Below are 15,911 nucleotides of genomic sequence, written 5' to 3'. Positions count from 1 at the left end.
TGAAGATTGGAGCTAGAAACCTCCATGGTAGGGTTCCTTGATATGATGTATCTAATAAAGGGATTTTCCATAAGATCGCTTGCTTTTATGGGTGTTTCCCCTTTTTTTCGAAAATCTGGCACATTTCCTCTTATTTTTGGTTTTGGGTGGGTAATAAACTGAAAGAATTTTAAATGTTTAGAATCAACAAAAAAAAAGCCAACACTGTCGCTGAATATTGGTCCAAGTCACTTTTTACTTCCAGTTTTTTCTATCACAAACTAATTGATAAGATTGTCTTGTGATGAGTTTTCTTTGAACCTGTTCATTTTCTTTAATTGAATAGGACAATAAAAAGAAAGAGGGCCAACTTGACAGCTGGATAGTTAAGATTAAATTTGTTTTCCTTTCACTATTCTATTTTTTTAATGTCTGAATATATAAGGGATTTAAGTTCGAGCGGGAGAATTGTTCTGTTATGAAAGAGGTACATTTTACATGGCCGTTATTAAATCAAAACGCGGTATCTATGCAGGCAGGATGATTTTTTAGCATCTCTACTCCTTCTTTAAACTGAAAGAGGTTATGAAAGAGGTACATTTTACATGGCCGTTATTAAATCAAAACGCGGTATCTATGCAGGCAGGATGATTTTTTAGCATCTCTACTCCTTCTTTAAACTGAAAGAGGTTATGAAAGAGGTACATTTTACATGGCCGTTATTAAATCAAAACGCGGTATCTATGCAGGCAGGATGATTTTTTAGCATCTCTACTCCTTCTTTAAACTGAAAGAGGTTATGAAAGAGGTACATCTTACATGGCCGTTATAAAATCAAAACGCGGTATCTATGCAGGCAGGATGATTTTTGAGCATCTCTACTCCTTCAGTAAACATTTCTAAGGTGTAGAAAATTACATAAAGACAAGTCTAAATCTGCTATAATCTATGGAAGCAATAAATCTTTCTGTAATTTTGGTTTGAATTTGATTTTTTTCAAGATAAGATGCATAATAATTAAATATACTATTGATTAAATAAATTAATCCTTTTACCAGGCATCCTTGACGTTTAAAATTTACTGTATTCTGTTTAATTTTTCATACAATTTAATTGCTCTTTTTATTCGAGAGTTTTTCCTAAAGTATTCAAAATAAATTTATTCCTAAGAAAAAATTTCCTAAAATATATTCCCTCTCACCCAACCACCATTGATATTTTAGTGTTTGCCCCCCCCCCCCCAAATTTACTGCCGCCCTTGACCCCCTCTTTACACTAGAAATACAAAGGTGGGGAATGAGTATAAATTATGCAATATTTTAATTCAGTTGACTGAGTTCGAAGATTATATTCACGTAAAAGCTCTAAGTGGTCTCTCCAATTGTAGATGTACATACTTTATCAAAAATACCATTTGTTGAATGTTCGATTTTTCGAGTTTTGTATACACGTTAACATGAAGTTTTCTTGTTGCTTTATTTCTATTTTTTTTATTCTTCTTTTTTGTTCTTTTACTCCGCATATTCTTTTTTGTTACTTGGCAGATTAATAATAAAAAATTTTCAAAATGAAATTGATATATTATTTGGTTATCTCAACAAGAAAGACTTAATTATGAAAAGCTACTGGCGGAAAGGAAGGGGTAAAAAAAAACATCTTTATAGCAGATATACACACGAAAGCATGCATTTTTAGCAATTTTTTCATTTCGGGGAAGGGGAATGGCTTTCAACCTCCATTTTTAAGCCTTTAAATCAATCATATAAATTACTCAATTTCGATGAAACCGCATGCATAGCTTTTTAGCAGACAAAGCTTGTGGCCTTGGTGGTCCGATCAGAAAGGATCTCTTAATGATGGTTCGCTAGGCCAAGATTCCGAAAACTCCCGAAGAAGATACTCTAGAAACAGCTTTTAACATTTTTTTTTCACTTAAATGTGTGTTGTTTGAAACCCAATGATTTTTTTTAATGCTTTGACATTATAAACCTTCATGCTATAGGGTTTTCAAAGTACATCATTAGTTTTACTCAATTTCAAAAAATTAAATGTATCTGATCAACTGAACGTGAGGTGACTCTTTAATGTCACATTTATTTCTCAATATAGGCTTCTGGGAAGATTAAAATTGTCAAATCAGCTAATTTTTCCAATAAATAGCATCTAAAATCATATCTTATTTCAATAATACATTCTGGAAAACATTTCAAAATTTAATATTAAAAAAATATAAATTTAACTTCATTTACATCATCGAAGAAACTTCTTCAATATAAATAAACTGTCAAGCAAGAAAGGCACATAAGCACAATCATTTCAAATGCACATGTCAATTTATAAAACTAAAAACCTGGATTCTAATTCTATATCTGATGAATTTTGATTATAAAGATAGAGGATTATCCCCTAAAATTTTCCCTAAGGACCCTTCTTTACAGAATATGAACATTATAACCTGAAAATTCTTTTCTGGTATTTTAATTTCTAAACAATTATTCAACTAAACTAAAATAAGCAATCTAACTGAATTATTCTTAGACTATAATATAATCAGGGCTTCCACTTTTCGGTTTCAATTTTCCCTAAGATTCCTTGACTTTAGATCTAATTTCTCCCAAGAAAAAAGAGATAATTTGCAATAGATTTCCATACAATCTACACGACGAACGTAACATAGAATCAAAGTGTTATTTTTTACTTCAGATAATGATATATACAAAATCTTTTACACTATCGAGTACACATACAAAAGTTAGTGTCATCTCCAGCACTTCGTCGCACGTAGTGTTTGCTTTCATCAACAGCTTTCGGTTTGTTGACAGTTGATGAAGTTTTATCTTCGTTTTTCAACCAGTAATTGATTTGAATAACTGAGACTCGTGCGACATTCTCAAAACTATTTCGGATATTTGTTTTGATGAATTTCAGGAGACTAAACAAACGCTCAGCTGTTACATCACTAAAGTGTAACGAAAACATTAGTGATATGCACTTCCGCGATTCTGGGTACTTGATTTCTCCACTGCAAGTCTTCAGACTAAATATCTTCATCCAGTACTGCTCAACTGACTGTTCTTCAACATGGACATCTCCCAAATGAAGCTTAGTGACATCGGTCATTGCCTGAGATCTCCATTCTACGTCCGTTTTTTGGACGCAACACTTTTCTGCTAGAACAGTAAATCTCGCAAATAGTGGCCTTAGAGATTTTGGCTTCAAATTTCTTGTATTCCTTGGTTCAACCAATGCCAAAATGTCATAAATTTCGTCTTCAAACTTGAAACGGTCTTGAATATGCTTGATTAGGACTATATAATAATTTCGACAAGACTGGTAAAAGAGATCAATATTATCACTTGGCTCTTGAGCATCTACGAGTTCTTGCATTGAATCGGTTGCAGCTATTCCCACAGATGTCTGGTTTAAAGGCAGGTACTCCTTTGAAAGGTAAGGTTTCAGTTCGGTAAACAAACCCAAAACTGCGAGTTAGACACAACATCATTCACAAGTTTTCTGACACTTGCCTTTAGGTAATGAAGAAGTAGAAGCTCAGATTGAAAAACTGTGTTGAATTCATTAGAGAGGCCAAGAGGGTAGTCCATAAAATTTAAGGTACGACTTTATCAACTTGCTTTGTAATGTTGATAAGATAAGGTCATTGGTTGTAGTTGGGCCGTCAAACGTGGTTTCTATGAGATAATGAATAAGAGAAAATCGGAGCTCAATAAGCCTCTTTATGCAGGCCTGAAGGGACAACCAACGGGTCTGTCCTGGTGAAAGAATTGGAAGTGCTTTGCATTCAGAGAACTTCTGAAATTCGGCATACCTATCTCGCCTGGAAGCACTCCTGGAAAAGTGGGCATAGATATTTCGTGCCGAATCTTCTAGTGTCTAGGGAAGTGACAAGCATACATAGGATGAACATAAGTGAATAAGATGGCACGAGCATTTCACATTCAAGATATGAGGCACCATGGCTTTCATTAGCTTTGAAGCAGATTTATTGGCTCCAAACATGACGTAAGTAGTATCTGCACAAAATCCAACAATATTTTGCTCGGGAATCGAGTTTTTTTTTCAATGACTTGTTTGATGCAGTTAGTCAGACCCTCAGCTGATCCATCACTACATTTAACCATGTCCAATGCTTCATCATGAAGTTTTAGATCTTTCTCACTAGAAAATATTACAATGATGAATTTGTCAGCCTTTTGTTTGAAAAGATCAAACTTTCACTGAAAATCCTCACTTTACCCCAGATTTCCCTGAAGATGAAAAGTGGTAGACATATGGTTAGTTATAATGGGCATCAGTGTTTAATTGAATTATTTACAACTCACCTTAAGCATTTTACATAAAAATTGTCTAAGGTAGTCTTAGGAACTCATTCGACAATAATATGTACAAAAAACCTGTTTTGACCCTATTTTCTAGGGACATTTTGTAAAAAAAGAGAATATGGCGAATGCACAAATTACGGATGAAGAATGATAGATTACCAATGGTTATGCGTTCTCGCCATATTTATTTTGGCGAAAAGAAGAGCAGGTCAAGCTCTAATGTCTGAGGTCAAGCTCTAATGGGGTGGGAAGAGATCATAAAATAGGATCTAAATAAACTGGAACTTTACGAAAAAGTGCGGAAAGTGAAGCTTAGCGATACTAAGAGATCATAAGAAAGAATATAAATTAAACTGGAACTTTCCAAGAGGGATCGAGGAAAATAATTGTGCAGGACTAGTTAATCCCTGTAAAATATTCGTGACTATTATTTCCCTGATTTCAGATATATTTCAAAGTTTAAAAAAATTTCCTAACACATTATGTTTACAGACACACTGGCTCTCCATCAAATATAGGAACAAAACGAATAAACAGAAGCAAATTACTCTGAAATACGTTTGAGCTTTAATAATATTAAATAAAAAAAAACAAGTTTTTTTTTAACTGAAAGTAAGGAGCGACATTAAAACTTAAAACGAACAGAAATTACTTCGTATATGAAAGGGGCTGCTTCCTCATCAACGCCCCCCTCTTTACACTAAAGTTTGACTCTTTCTCTTAACTCTTCTTTTTAAAACAGTAAAAAACTTTAGCGTAAAGAGCAGGGCGTTGATGAGGAAGCAGCCCCTTTCATATACGAAGTAATTTCTGTTCGTTTTAAGTTTTAATGTCACTCCTTACTTTCAGTTAAAAAAACTTGCTTTTTATTTAATTTCTGAACGTTTTTGAATCAATGCATATTTTGATTTTGGCTCTCCGCAGAGGAATAATTAAAACGAAATTTGTACATTTATTTTTTTTTGGCGAAATGGCTTTCTCATAATTTTGATTGAATGATTTTGAGAAAAAAAGAGCAAGGGGAGGAAGCCTAGTTGCCCTCCGATTTTTTGGTTAATTAAAAAGGCAACTAGAACTTTTAATTTTTTACGAATCATTTTATTACTAAAAAATATACGTAACTTATAAATTAGCTTACGTAAAGAACTTTTGTATTCTCATGTTTTTATTACATATATGAGGGGGTTCGCCCCCTTGTCAGTACCTCGCTCTTTACACTAAAGCTTAAATTTTGTCCCAATTCATTAAGAATGACCCCTGAATCACAAAAGCCGTAGGATAAATAGTTGAAATTACTAAAAATACTTTAGCGTAAAGAGCGAGGTACTAGGAGGAGGTGAGCCCCTCATATGGGTAATAGTTTCTGTTCGTTTTAAGCTTTAATGCTGCTCCTTACTTCCAGCTGAAAAAACCTTTTCATATTTATTTTTTCTTTTTTTTAAATAATGCTAGTAAATCCTGCGCTCCCTTCATGGAAATTTTCTTCCCCCATGACAAATTTCTCGACGGAAAGTTCCCCCAGCATATCCCCCTCTTCTCAACCCCTCCCCCAACCAGAAAATCCTCCTGAAAACGCCTGTACACTTTCCAATAACCATTACTATATGTAAGCCCTGGTCAAAGTTTGTAACCTGAAGCCCCTCCTACGGGGACTGTGGGGGAGTAAGTCGTCCCCAAAGACATAGTTATAAGCTCTTTCGACTACGCTGAATAAAATGGCTATCTCAGAATTTTGATCCGTTGACTTTGGGAAAATAATTAGCGTGGGAGGGGGCCTAGGTGCCCTCCAATTTTTTTGGTCACTTAAAAAGGGCACTAGAACTTTTCATTTCCATTAAAATGAGCCCTCTCGTAACATTCTAGGACAACTGGGTCGATACGATCACCCCTGGGAAAAAAACAAAACAAAAAACAAACAAACAAATAAACACGCATCCGTGATCTGCCTTCTGGCAAAAAAAACAAAATTCCACATTTTTGTAGATAGGAGCTTGAACCTTCTACAGTAGGGTTCTCTGATACGCTGAATCTGATGGTGTGATTTTCGTTAAGATTCTATGACTTTTAGGGGGTGTTTCCCCCTATTTTCTAAAATAACGCAAATTTTCTCAGGCTCGTAACTTTTGATGGGTAGGACTTAAAATCAACATTAAAATGCAATTCTTTTGATGTAGCTATTGATATCAAAATTCCATTTTTTAGAGTTTTGGTTACTATTGAGCCGGGTCGCTCCTTACTTCAGTTCGTTACCACGAACTGTTTGAAAACATGTTTGTATATTTCTGCTCTAAAAAAAAAAAAAAAAAAAAAAAAAAAAAAGACCTGGTATAAACTCTTCTACTTATCTGTCAGCAATATTTCTAGTAATTTGAAGGGAAAATTTTGTTTAAGCACTATTCTTCTAGTAATTATGTTTTTATTTTACAATAGCCTACTGGCTACAAAATCATAAATTAAAAAAATATCGTAGTAGCCATAAAATCAACAATATTACCTATATTCAAATACTAACTTATAAAGGTGATATTTTTCTTTGAGAAATTTACTGGAAAAAATGTTTATACAGTTTCAATTTATATTCAATACAACGGGAGGAATAAAGAGTCATAAATCAGGCAAATTATGTGAAGGACATAGAAAATACTCAGAAAATCAGTATTTCATGTGGACGAGACTGGTATGCACGTGACAACCACTACAGCCCCTGAATCATACTACCCCACAGAACCACAATATCACCATCCTTTAATGTTATTTTTGTATAAGCATAAACAATAAAATACCTTTGTAACCATAAAATCAACAGCTCTACAAATTGCCGGGTCCATTTTCTGTCTCATGAAATTTTGCAATATCATCTTTTTCAAGATCACAGAGGGGATGACCCACAGTCTAAAATTAAAACAGATTATTTAAACCAAATTTACACAGTAAATAGTAGGCTTATCCGTCTGTCGTTGCCATATGTGCCATCACATACAAAAGAAAAGAAGTTATGCGGAGTCGGGGACTTTTTGCAAAGAGTAACTAATACAAAACAAAAGCAAAGATCCATCACGGCTATATATATATATATATATATATATATATATATATATATATATATATATATATCTATATATATAAAAATAAGTTGTCTGTCTGTGGATGTGTGGATGGATGTGTCAGGTGACGTCACCTGAAAAAACTGGATCAGGTGACGTCAAAACTGAAAAAACTAAAAAAAGGCAAAAACTACAAAAAAAACTAAAAACTAATAAAAAAAATAAAAAAGCTAAAAAACTAAAAAAACTATAAAGGTAAAAACCAATAAAAAACTAAAAAAAAAACTGAAAAAACTAAAAAAAGGCAAAAACTACAAAAAAAACTAAAAACTAATAAAAAAAGTAAAAAAGCTAAAAAACTAAAAAAACTAAAAAAACTAAAAAAAGGTAAAAAACTAAAAAAAATAAAAAATAAAAAAAAACTAAAAAAAGGAAAAAACTGAAAAATAAGCTAAAATAAAGGTAAAAACCAATAAAAAACTAAAAAAAAAAAGGAAAAAACTAATAAATGACGACACTCAAAGAGAAAGCGACCAGGACAAAAGGAATGTTCGATTAGCAATCAACAAAGCACCGGGACACAGGGAGTATAAATGACGACCAGGACATAAGTAAAAAAAAAAAAACTATCTATATATATAAAAATAAGTTGTCTGTGGATCTGTGGATCGTGGATCAGGTGACGTCACCTGAAAAAACTGGATCAGGTGACGTCAAAACTGAAAAAACTAAAAAAAGGCAAAAACTACAAAAAAAACTAAAAACTAATATAAAAAATAAAAAAGCTAAAAAACTAAAAAAACTAAAAAAAGGCAAAAACTACAAAAAAAACTAAAAACTAATAAAAAAGCTAAAAAACTAAAAAAACTAAAAAAAAGGCAAAAACTACAAAAAAACTAAAAACTAATAAAAAAAATAAAAAAGCTAAAAAACTAAAAAAACTAAAAAAACTAAAAAAAGGTAAAAAACTAAAAAAACTAAAAACTAAAAAAAACTAAAAAAGGTAAAAACTAAAAGAACTAAAAAAGAAAAAAATAAATGACGACACTCAAAGAGAAAGCGACCAGGACAAAAGGAATGTTCGATTAGCAATCAACAAAGCACCGGGACACAGGGAGTATAAATGACGACCAGGACACAAGTAAAAAAAAAAATTAACAAAACTAAAAAGAAGGTAAAAACTACAAAAAAACTAAAAAGAAAAAAAAACTAAAAACTAATAAAAAAACTAAAAAATCTAAAAATCTAAATAAACTAAAAAAGAAAAAAAAAGGAAAAAAATAAAGGAGAAAAACAAAACTAAAAAACGAATGTATATACAGACCGGTACACCGGGATACAAATGACGACCGGGACACAGGGAATATAAATGACGACCGGGACACAGGGACACAACTACAACGGGGACACCGGGGGAAACAGGGGGATATAAATGACGACCGGGACAAAAAAACTAAAAAGAAAAAAAAACTAAAAACTAATAAAAAAACTAAAAAATCTAAAAATCTAAATAAGCTAAAAAAGAAAAAAAAAGGAAAAAAATAAAGGAGAAAAAATAAACTAAAAAACGAATGTATATACAGACCGGGACACCGGGATACAAATGACGACCGGGACACAGGGAATATAAATGACGACCGGGACACAGGGACACAACTACAACGGGGACACCGGGGGAAACAGGGGGATGTAAATGACGACCGGGACACCGGGACAGGGAATGGTCGATTAGCAATCACCATCAACAAAGCTCAAGGGCAATCATTAGAATCATGAGGTATAGATCTGAATACAGATTGTTTTCCCATGGACCATTATATGTTGCATGTTCAAGAGTCGGTAAACCTGACAATCTATTTATATGCAAAGACAATGGGACAGCAAAGAATGTTGTATATTCGCAAGTTTTACGTAGTTAAAACCATATATATATATCTATCTATATTCACAGGTGGGACATAGGGACACAACTACAATGGCGCGTAACTATTATGGCGCGTAACGACTTACGCGCGCGGGGGGGCTTGGGGGGGGGCGCGAAGCGCCCCCACCAACTAGGTGTTGGGGTGGCGCGAAGCGCCACCCCAACACCTAGTATATATATATATATATAACAGCTAGTATATATATATATATATATATATATATATATATATATATATATACTAGCTGTTGGGGTGGCGCTTCGCGCCACCCCAACACCTAGTTGGTGGGGGCGCTTCGCGCCCCCCCCCCAAGCCCCCCCGCGCGCGTAAGTCGTTACGCGCCATAATAGTTACGCGCCATTGTAGTTGTGTCCCTATGTCCCACCTGTGAATATAGATATATATATATATATATATATATATATATATATATATATATATATATATATATATATATATATATATATATGGTTTTAACTACGTAAAACTTGCGAATATACAACATTCTTTGCTGTCCCATTGTCTTTGCATATAAATAGATTGTCAGGTTTACCGACTCTTGAACATGCAACATATAATGGTCCATGGGAAAACAATCTGTATTCAGATCTATACCTCATGATTCTAATGATTGCCCTTGAGCTTTGTTGATGGTGATTGCTAATCGACCATTCCCTGTCCCGGTGTCCCGGTCGTCATTTACATCCCCCTGTTTCCCCCGGTGTCCCCGTTGTAGTTGTGTCCATGTGTCCCGGTCGTCATTTATATTCCCTGTGTCCCGGTCGTCATTTGTATCCCGGTCTGTATATACATTCGTTTTTTAGTTTTGTTTTTCTCCTTTATTTTTTTTCCTTTTTTTTTTTCTTTTTTAGCTTATTTAGATTTTTAGATTTTTTAGTTTTTTTATTAGTTTTTAGTTTTTTTTTCTTTTTAGTTTTTTTGTCCCGGTCGTCATTTATATCCCCCTGTTTCCCCCGGTGTCCCCGTTGTAGTTGTGTCCCTGTGTCCCGGTCGTCATTTATATTCCCTGTGTCCCGGTCGTCATTTGTATCCCGGTGTACCGGTCTGTATATACATTCGTTTTTTAGTTTTGTTTTTCTCCTTTATTTTTTTCCTTTTTTTTTTCTTTTTTAGTTTATTTAGATTTTTAGATTTTTTAGTTTTTTTATTAGTTTTTAGTTTTTTTTTCTTTTTAGTTTTTTTGTAGTTTTTACCTTCTTTTTAGTTTTGTTAATTTTTTTTTTACTTATGTCCTGGTCGTCATTTATACTCCCTGTGTCCCGGTGCTTTGTTGATTGCTAATCGAACATTCCTTTTGTCCTGGTCGCTTTCTCTTTGAGTGTCGTCATTTATTTTTTTATTTTTTAGTTCTTTTAGTTTTTACCTTTTTTAGTTTTTTTTAGTTTTTTAGATGAAAATTTTTTTTAGTTTTTTCCTTGTTTTCTTTTTAGTTTTTTATTGGTTTTTACCTTTATGTTAGCTTATTTTTCAGTTTTTTCCTTTTTTTTTAGTTTTTTTTTATTTTTTATTTTTTTTTTAGTTTTTTACCTTTTTTAGTTTTTTTAGTTTTTTAGCTTTTTTACTTTTTTTTATTAGTTTTTAGTTTTTTTGTAGTTTTTGCCTTTTTTTTAGTTTTTTCAGTTTTTTTTTTAGTTTTTTATTGGTTTTTACCTTTATTTTAGCTTATTTTTCAGTTTTTTCCGTTTTTTTAGTTTTTTTTAGTTTTTAGTTTTTTTAGTTTTTTACCTTTTTTTAGTTTTTTTAGTTTTTTAGCTTTTTTATTTTTTTTATTAGTTTTTAGTTTTTTTTGTAGTTTTTGCCTTTTTTTTTAGTTTTTTTAGTTTTTTAGCTTTTTTTATTAGTTTTTAGTTTTTTTTGTAGTTTTTGCCTTTTTTTAGTTTTTTTAGTTTTTTAGCTTTTTTATTTTTTTTTATTAGTTTTTAGTTTTTTTTGTAGTTTTTGCCTTTTTTAGTTTTTTCAGTTTTGACGTCACCTGATCCAGTTTTTTCAGGTGACGTCACCTGATCCACGATCCACAGATCCACAGACAACTTATTTTTATATATATAGATAGTTTTTTTTTTTTACTTATGTCCTGGTCGTCATTTATACTCCCTGTGTCCCAGTGCTTTGTTGATTGCTAATCGAACATTCCTTTTGTCCTGGTCGCTTTCTCTTTGAGTTTCGTCATTTATTTTTTTCTTTTTTAGTTCTTTTAGTTTTTACCTTTTTTAGTTTTTTTTAGTTTTTTAGATGAAAATTTTTTTTAGTTTTTTCCTTTTTTTCTTTTTAGTTTTTTATTGGTTTTACCTTTATTTTAGCTTATTTTTCAGTTTTTTCCTTTTTTAGTTTTTTTTTATTTTTTTTAGTTTTTTACCTTTTTTTAGTTTTTTTAGTTTTTTTAGTTTTTTAGCTTTTTTACTTTTTTTTATTAGTTTTTAGTTTTTTTTTGTAGTTTTTGCCTTTTTTTAGTTTTTTCAGTTTTTTTTTTTAGTTTTTTATTGGTTTTTACCTTTATTTTAGCTTATTTTTCAGTTTTTTCCTTTTTTTTTAGTTTTTTTTAGTTTTTAGTTTTTTTAGTTTTTTACCTTTTTTTAGTTTTTTTAGTTTTTTAGCTTTTTTTATTTTTTTTATTAGTTTTTAGTTTTTTTTGTAGTTTTTGCCTTTTTTTAGTTTTTTTTAGTTTTTTAGCTTTTTTATTAGTTTTTAGTTTTTTTTGTAGTTTTTGCCTTTTTTTTAGTTTTTTTAGTTTTTTAGCTTTTTTATTTTTTTTATTAGTTTTTAGTTTTTTTTGTAGTTTTTGCCTTTTTTTAGTTTTTTCAGTTTTGACGTCACCTGATCCAGTTTTTTCAGGTGACGTCACCTGATCCATCCACAGACAGACAGACAACTTATTTATATATATATAGAAGATATATAATATATATATATATATATATATATATATATATATATATATATATATATATATATATATATATATATATATATATATATATATATATATATATGCGGTTATCTTCTAACCGCATCCTCTCCTTGATGTCAAGGCCTAACTATAGCTTCGATACAACCACCCAGGGAAAAATACTATTTCTTCCTTAAAGTTGTGACCTACTTATATCGTTTTTGTGGCCAGAAATGTCAATATAACAGTTTTAAGAGCAAAAATGCAACCGATTTCGAGGCCGGGCCCCGGCACTCGACGCGCGGCAGGCTTGTATATATTGATTTTCATTGTAAGTAACAACCTCCAAATGAATCATCTTTGGGTGCTACTCTTTTATTGCGAAAACAGAGGCCTCCAAAGGAAATACATAAAACGTTGAAGGGTCTCAATGAATTATCCCTTTCGTGACACGTTCCTATTGTCGAAGTTACTTCTGATTCTCGCTGCCACGTATCTTATAACCGCAGATTTCTTAGTTCTCGCTGTGGCATATCTTTTAGCCGCATATTTCTTTGTTCTTTACTTTTATTTTCGACTCATTTCAATTCTTTCTGTTGCTTATCTTCGAGCCGGATATTTCTTTGTTCTTTACTTTTATTTTCGACTCATTTCAATTCTTTCTGTTGCTTATCTTCGAACCGGATATTTCTTTGTTCTTCACTTTTGTTTTTGGCTCGTTGTAATTGCAGTTGACACGAGTATTTTAACTGTATATTTTGCTATTTGTTAATTAAACAAAACAAACTCAAGAATTACGCTTCGGCTAGATCTTTGAAAACCGGTTTTATAGCCACAAAGACAAGTGACAGACTAGATGGGAAAAATATAATTTGGGTTATATATTTGCACATTAAGGGGGTGGGAGTAAAGCAACTAAGTTAGAATGTTTGTTTAGAGAATGAATGTCTTCCTTATTAGGAAAAGTAGGGATAGGTTTTGAAAAATAAATAGATGGGCAAGTGTTGGGGTGCCACTCCTTTTTCTTTTTTTTTAGATAAATAACCTGCTTTCCTTATCCTAATTACATTTGCTTAGATTGGCCTATAATATGATTTCCAATTAGAAGTAAAAATTTCATTGCTAAGCTAGTCGTATTTCAATAAGTACACTTTCAAGATAAAATCTATTTCTGTCTTCCGGGACTTGGCCATTGATAGTTAATGGTATTCAAAAATGGCTGAGTTTGAAGCTCTCATTTATAGGACTGGTCAGGGCCAATCTATGGTCCACACCAACTTCAGGTTTCTTTGTGTAAATTTAATGATTTTGTAGTTAGTTCTTAACTCGACTGCTGCAAAGTCAAAGTTGTAGACTCTAGAATGCATGTTTTGTTGGAGTGACCGTTGGAAGAATACAAGTGAGATATTTTATACAACCATGTAAATTTATTTTTCCCCAAGCCCAGGAAGGGTAAGGAAAGAGTTCGTGAGAAATACCGCCATTAGTATATTAAAAGGGGGCCCGTTTACCCTCCAAAGAGATATTAGTGGTGACCCAGGTGGTGACGCCCTTGGCCCAGTGTTTTGACCCTCTCGATCGCTACATAACGATTATACATTACAATAGTGGTGGCTGTGAGGCTTTCCATTATAATAAGAAGAAATTTAATACATTTTGTAAAGAGGAGGAATTGATAATTATAAGTGGGAGGTTTGGAGGAGATTTTGGTATGATTGATTTTACATGCTATAGTAGGTTTAGCCTGAGTTAAACTGATTATTATGTAGTTTGTCTCTCTGGCCTCAGGCGGTGGACCTCAAGGTCCTAAAGCTGGCCGAATCTGACCATTTACCAGCGAATCTTCTGCTGAGACGGTCTGAAAGGGTAAATGAACGGTTTACGTGTGGAGAAAGGATCCATAAACCAGTTTGGATCGTAAAGGAAAGGGAACAATTGGCTAAAAAGAAACTAGAGAGTGAGGAATTTAAGAATGATTGCATTCGATTTTGAAATTTTCAGAACCAGCTGGAATGAATCGAGCTGTCTCGATAATGACAGATAAAATCTATCAGAGCTCTAGGCATTTCTCTCCAGATAGGAAATACCTGGTCAGAAAAGATGTGGGTTTTTTCGATGGAAAATGTAGGCAGAAAAGGGGAACGTAATTAAGAATTTCAGGCTACTTAAAGTAGAAGACCCTTTAGATCAGGAATTGAATTCGCACAAGCTGGTTGATTATAAAAAAGTCAGGTCAGATTATAAAAGGATGAAAAGAGTTGGAAAGAGAGAGGAAGATAAAGGTTAAGGAGAAAAATTGGTCGGTAGCTGCACGTTCGATCCAGGGCCCAGAAAAAAGAAGAGATATCCCGGCAGTTAAGACCTGGCCAGATTATTTTGGAAACAGGGAATCTAAATCTGTCATGGCAAATGATTTGAATACTTCAGAGGACAAAGACTTAGTTCTAGGGATAGTGGTATAGCCTTTAAAACTGAATGATTATGATTTAATGAGACTTGTATCTTAACAAGAAATTTGGGATCAGTTATAAAGATGGAGGGTAGTTCGTGTCCAGGAACAGAAGGTATATCTACAAAGGCCCTGAGGTTATTGAGGACGACTTTAATACCCATAATAGCCTAAATTTCCTCGTTTATAGTGGAGACAACCTGTAGACCTCGCTTCTGGCAACTTTTGGTAGCATTGCCTCTTTTTAATAAAGCTGATAAGAATTTGCATTAAAACTTTAGGTTTATAGTGGAGAATGCTTGTTGGCTTCCTTCCTGGTGCACTTCGGTAGCAGAGCCTCTTTTTAAGAAAGCTGATAAGAAGTTGCCTGAAAACTTTAGGTTGATAGTGGAAAAAGCTTGTTGGCCTCCTTCCTGGTACCCTTCGGTAGCAGTGCCACATTTAAAAAAAAGCAGTATTTTAATTGGTAGATTAGATCTGGCATAGGAGTGCTGTGGGGCAACCCAGGATTTTGGAGCTCTGTTAATTCTTAGCAGTTCAAGAGGTAATTTCGATAAGGTGGCACAACTTGCAATGTGGTTCGCAGTGTCAGGAAATATAACGTTGCCTTCACTGCATACCTTTAGACAACACAAAATTTGAACGCTTTAGATAATTTAGTTGAAACCCGTAAGTTGCCGGATGCAGCATTTTTCGCAAGGATCTATCTGCCCTCTGAAGTGCCAAAGGCGACACAACTTATGAAGTTGAAGGACAGAAGACAAATACAAAGTCCCCCAAGCCATCGCTTATCCTTCAGAACACATTAATATCTTTCCTAGCTTTGAGAAATCGTTACGAGCTAAAAGATATCTGGAACAAAGTGAAATAATCGCCCCAGCTATCCAGTATTCAGCAAGGAACTCTAGCGACTGGAGAAATATTTTCCAAGAACTTTCCCAAGTCTATACCTCTGGCTCAAACTTTATGGAAACAAGGGAAATTATTGCTAACAATGATAGGCAAAGAGAGGAGAAGAGACAAACGAAACCGCAATCAACTGAGCTAATTAATGTCACAGATATATAGCTGGAATTAAAAAATATGAACTTTATCTGAACTTTTGCGGGACGGGGGGTGTGGAATTCCCTCCCAGAAAGTATTAGGCAGGCTGAAAATGTCAGCCAGCTCAAGAGTAGACTGAAGCGTTACCTTTTGGGCGATCGTTGAAAAAGATTAGAAAGTTTTATGTTGTTTCTCTTTATTTTTTTTTATTATTTTTCTTTA

The 15,911-nt window shown here is 33.1% G+C and overlaps 1 protein-coding gene across 3 annotated transcripts in view; it reads right to left on the bottom strand.

The window, feature by feature from the left end:
• Positions 1-15,911, bottom strand: part of LOC136039194 (maspardin-like) — a 54,724-nt gene that overhangs the window by 18,221 nt on the left and 20,592 nt on the right. For all 3 annotated transcript variants that reach the window (XM_065722717.1, XM_065722715.1, XM_065722716.1), the window contains exon 5: positions 7,103-7,211. In XM_065722717.1, coding sequence (XP_065578789.1) covers positions 7,103-7,211 — 109 coding nt within the window. The remainder of the gene's footprint in view (positions 1-7,102; positions 7,212-15,911) is intronic.

The sequence above is a fragment of the Artemia franciscana genome, chromosome 19 (genome assembly GCF_032884065.1).
Source record: "Artemia franciscana chromosome 19, ASM3288406v1, whole genome shotgun sequence".
Taxonomy (NCBI): Eukaryota; Metazoa; Arthropoda; class Branchiopoda; order Anostraca; family Artemiidae; genus Artemia; species Artemia franciscana.
This window is presented reverse-complemented; position numbering and strand designations above follow the sequence as displayed.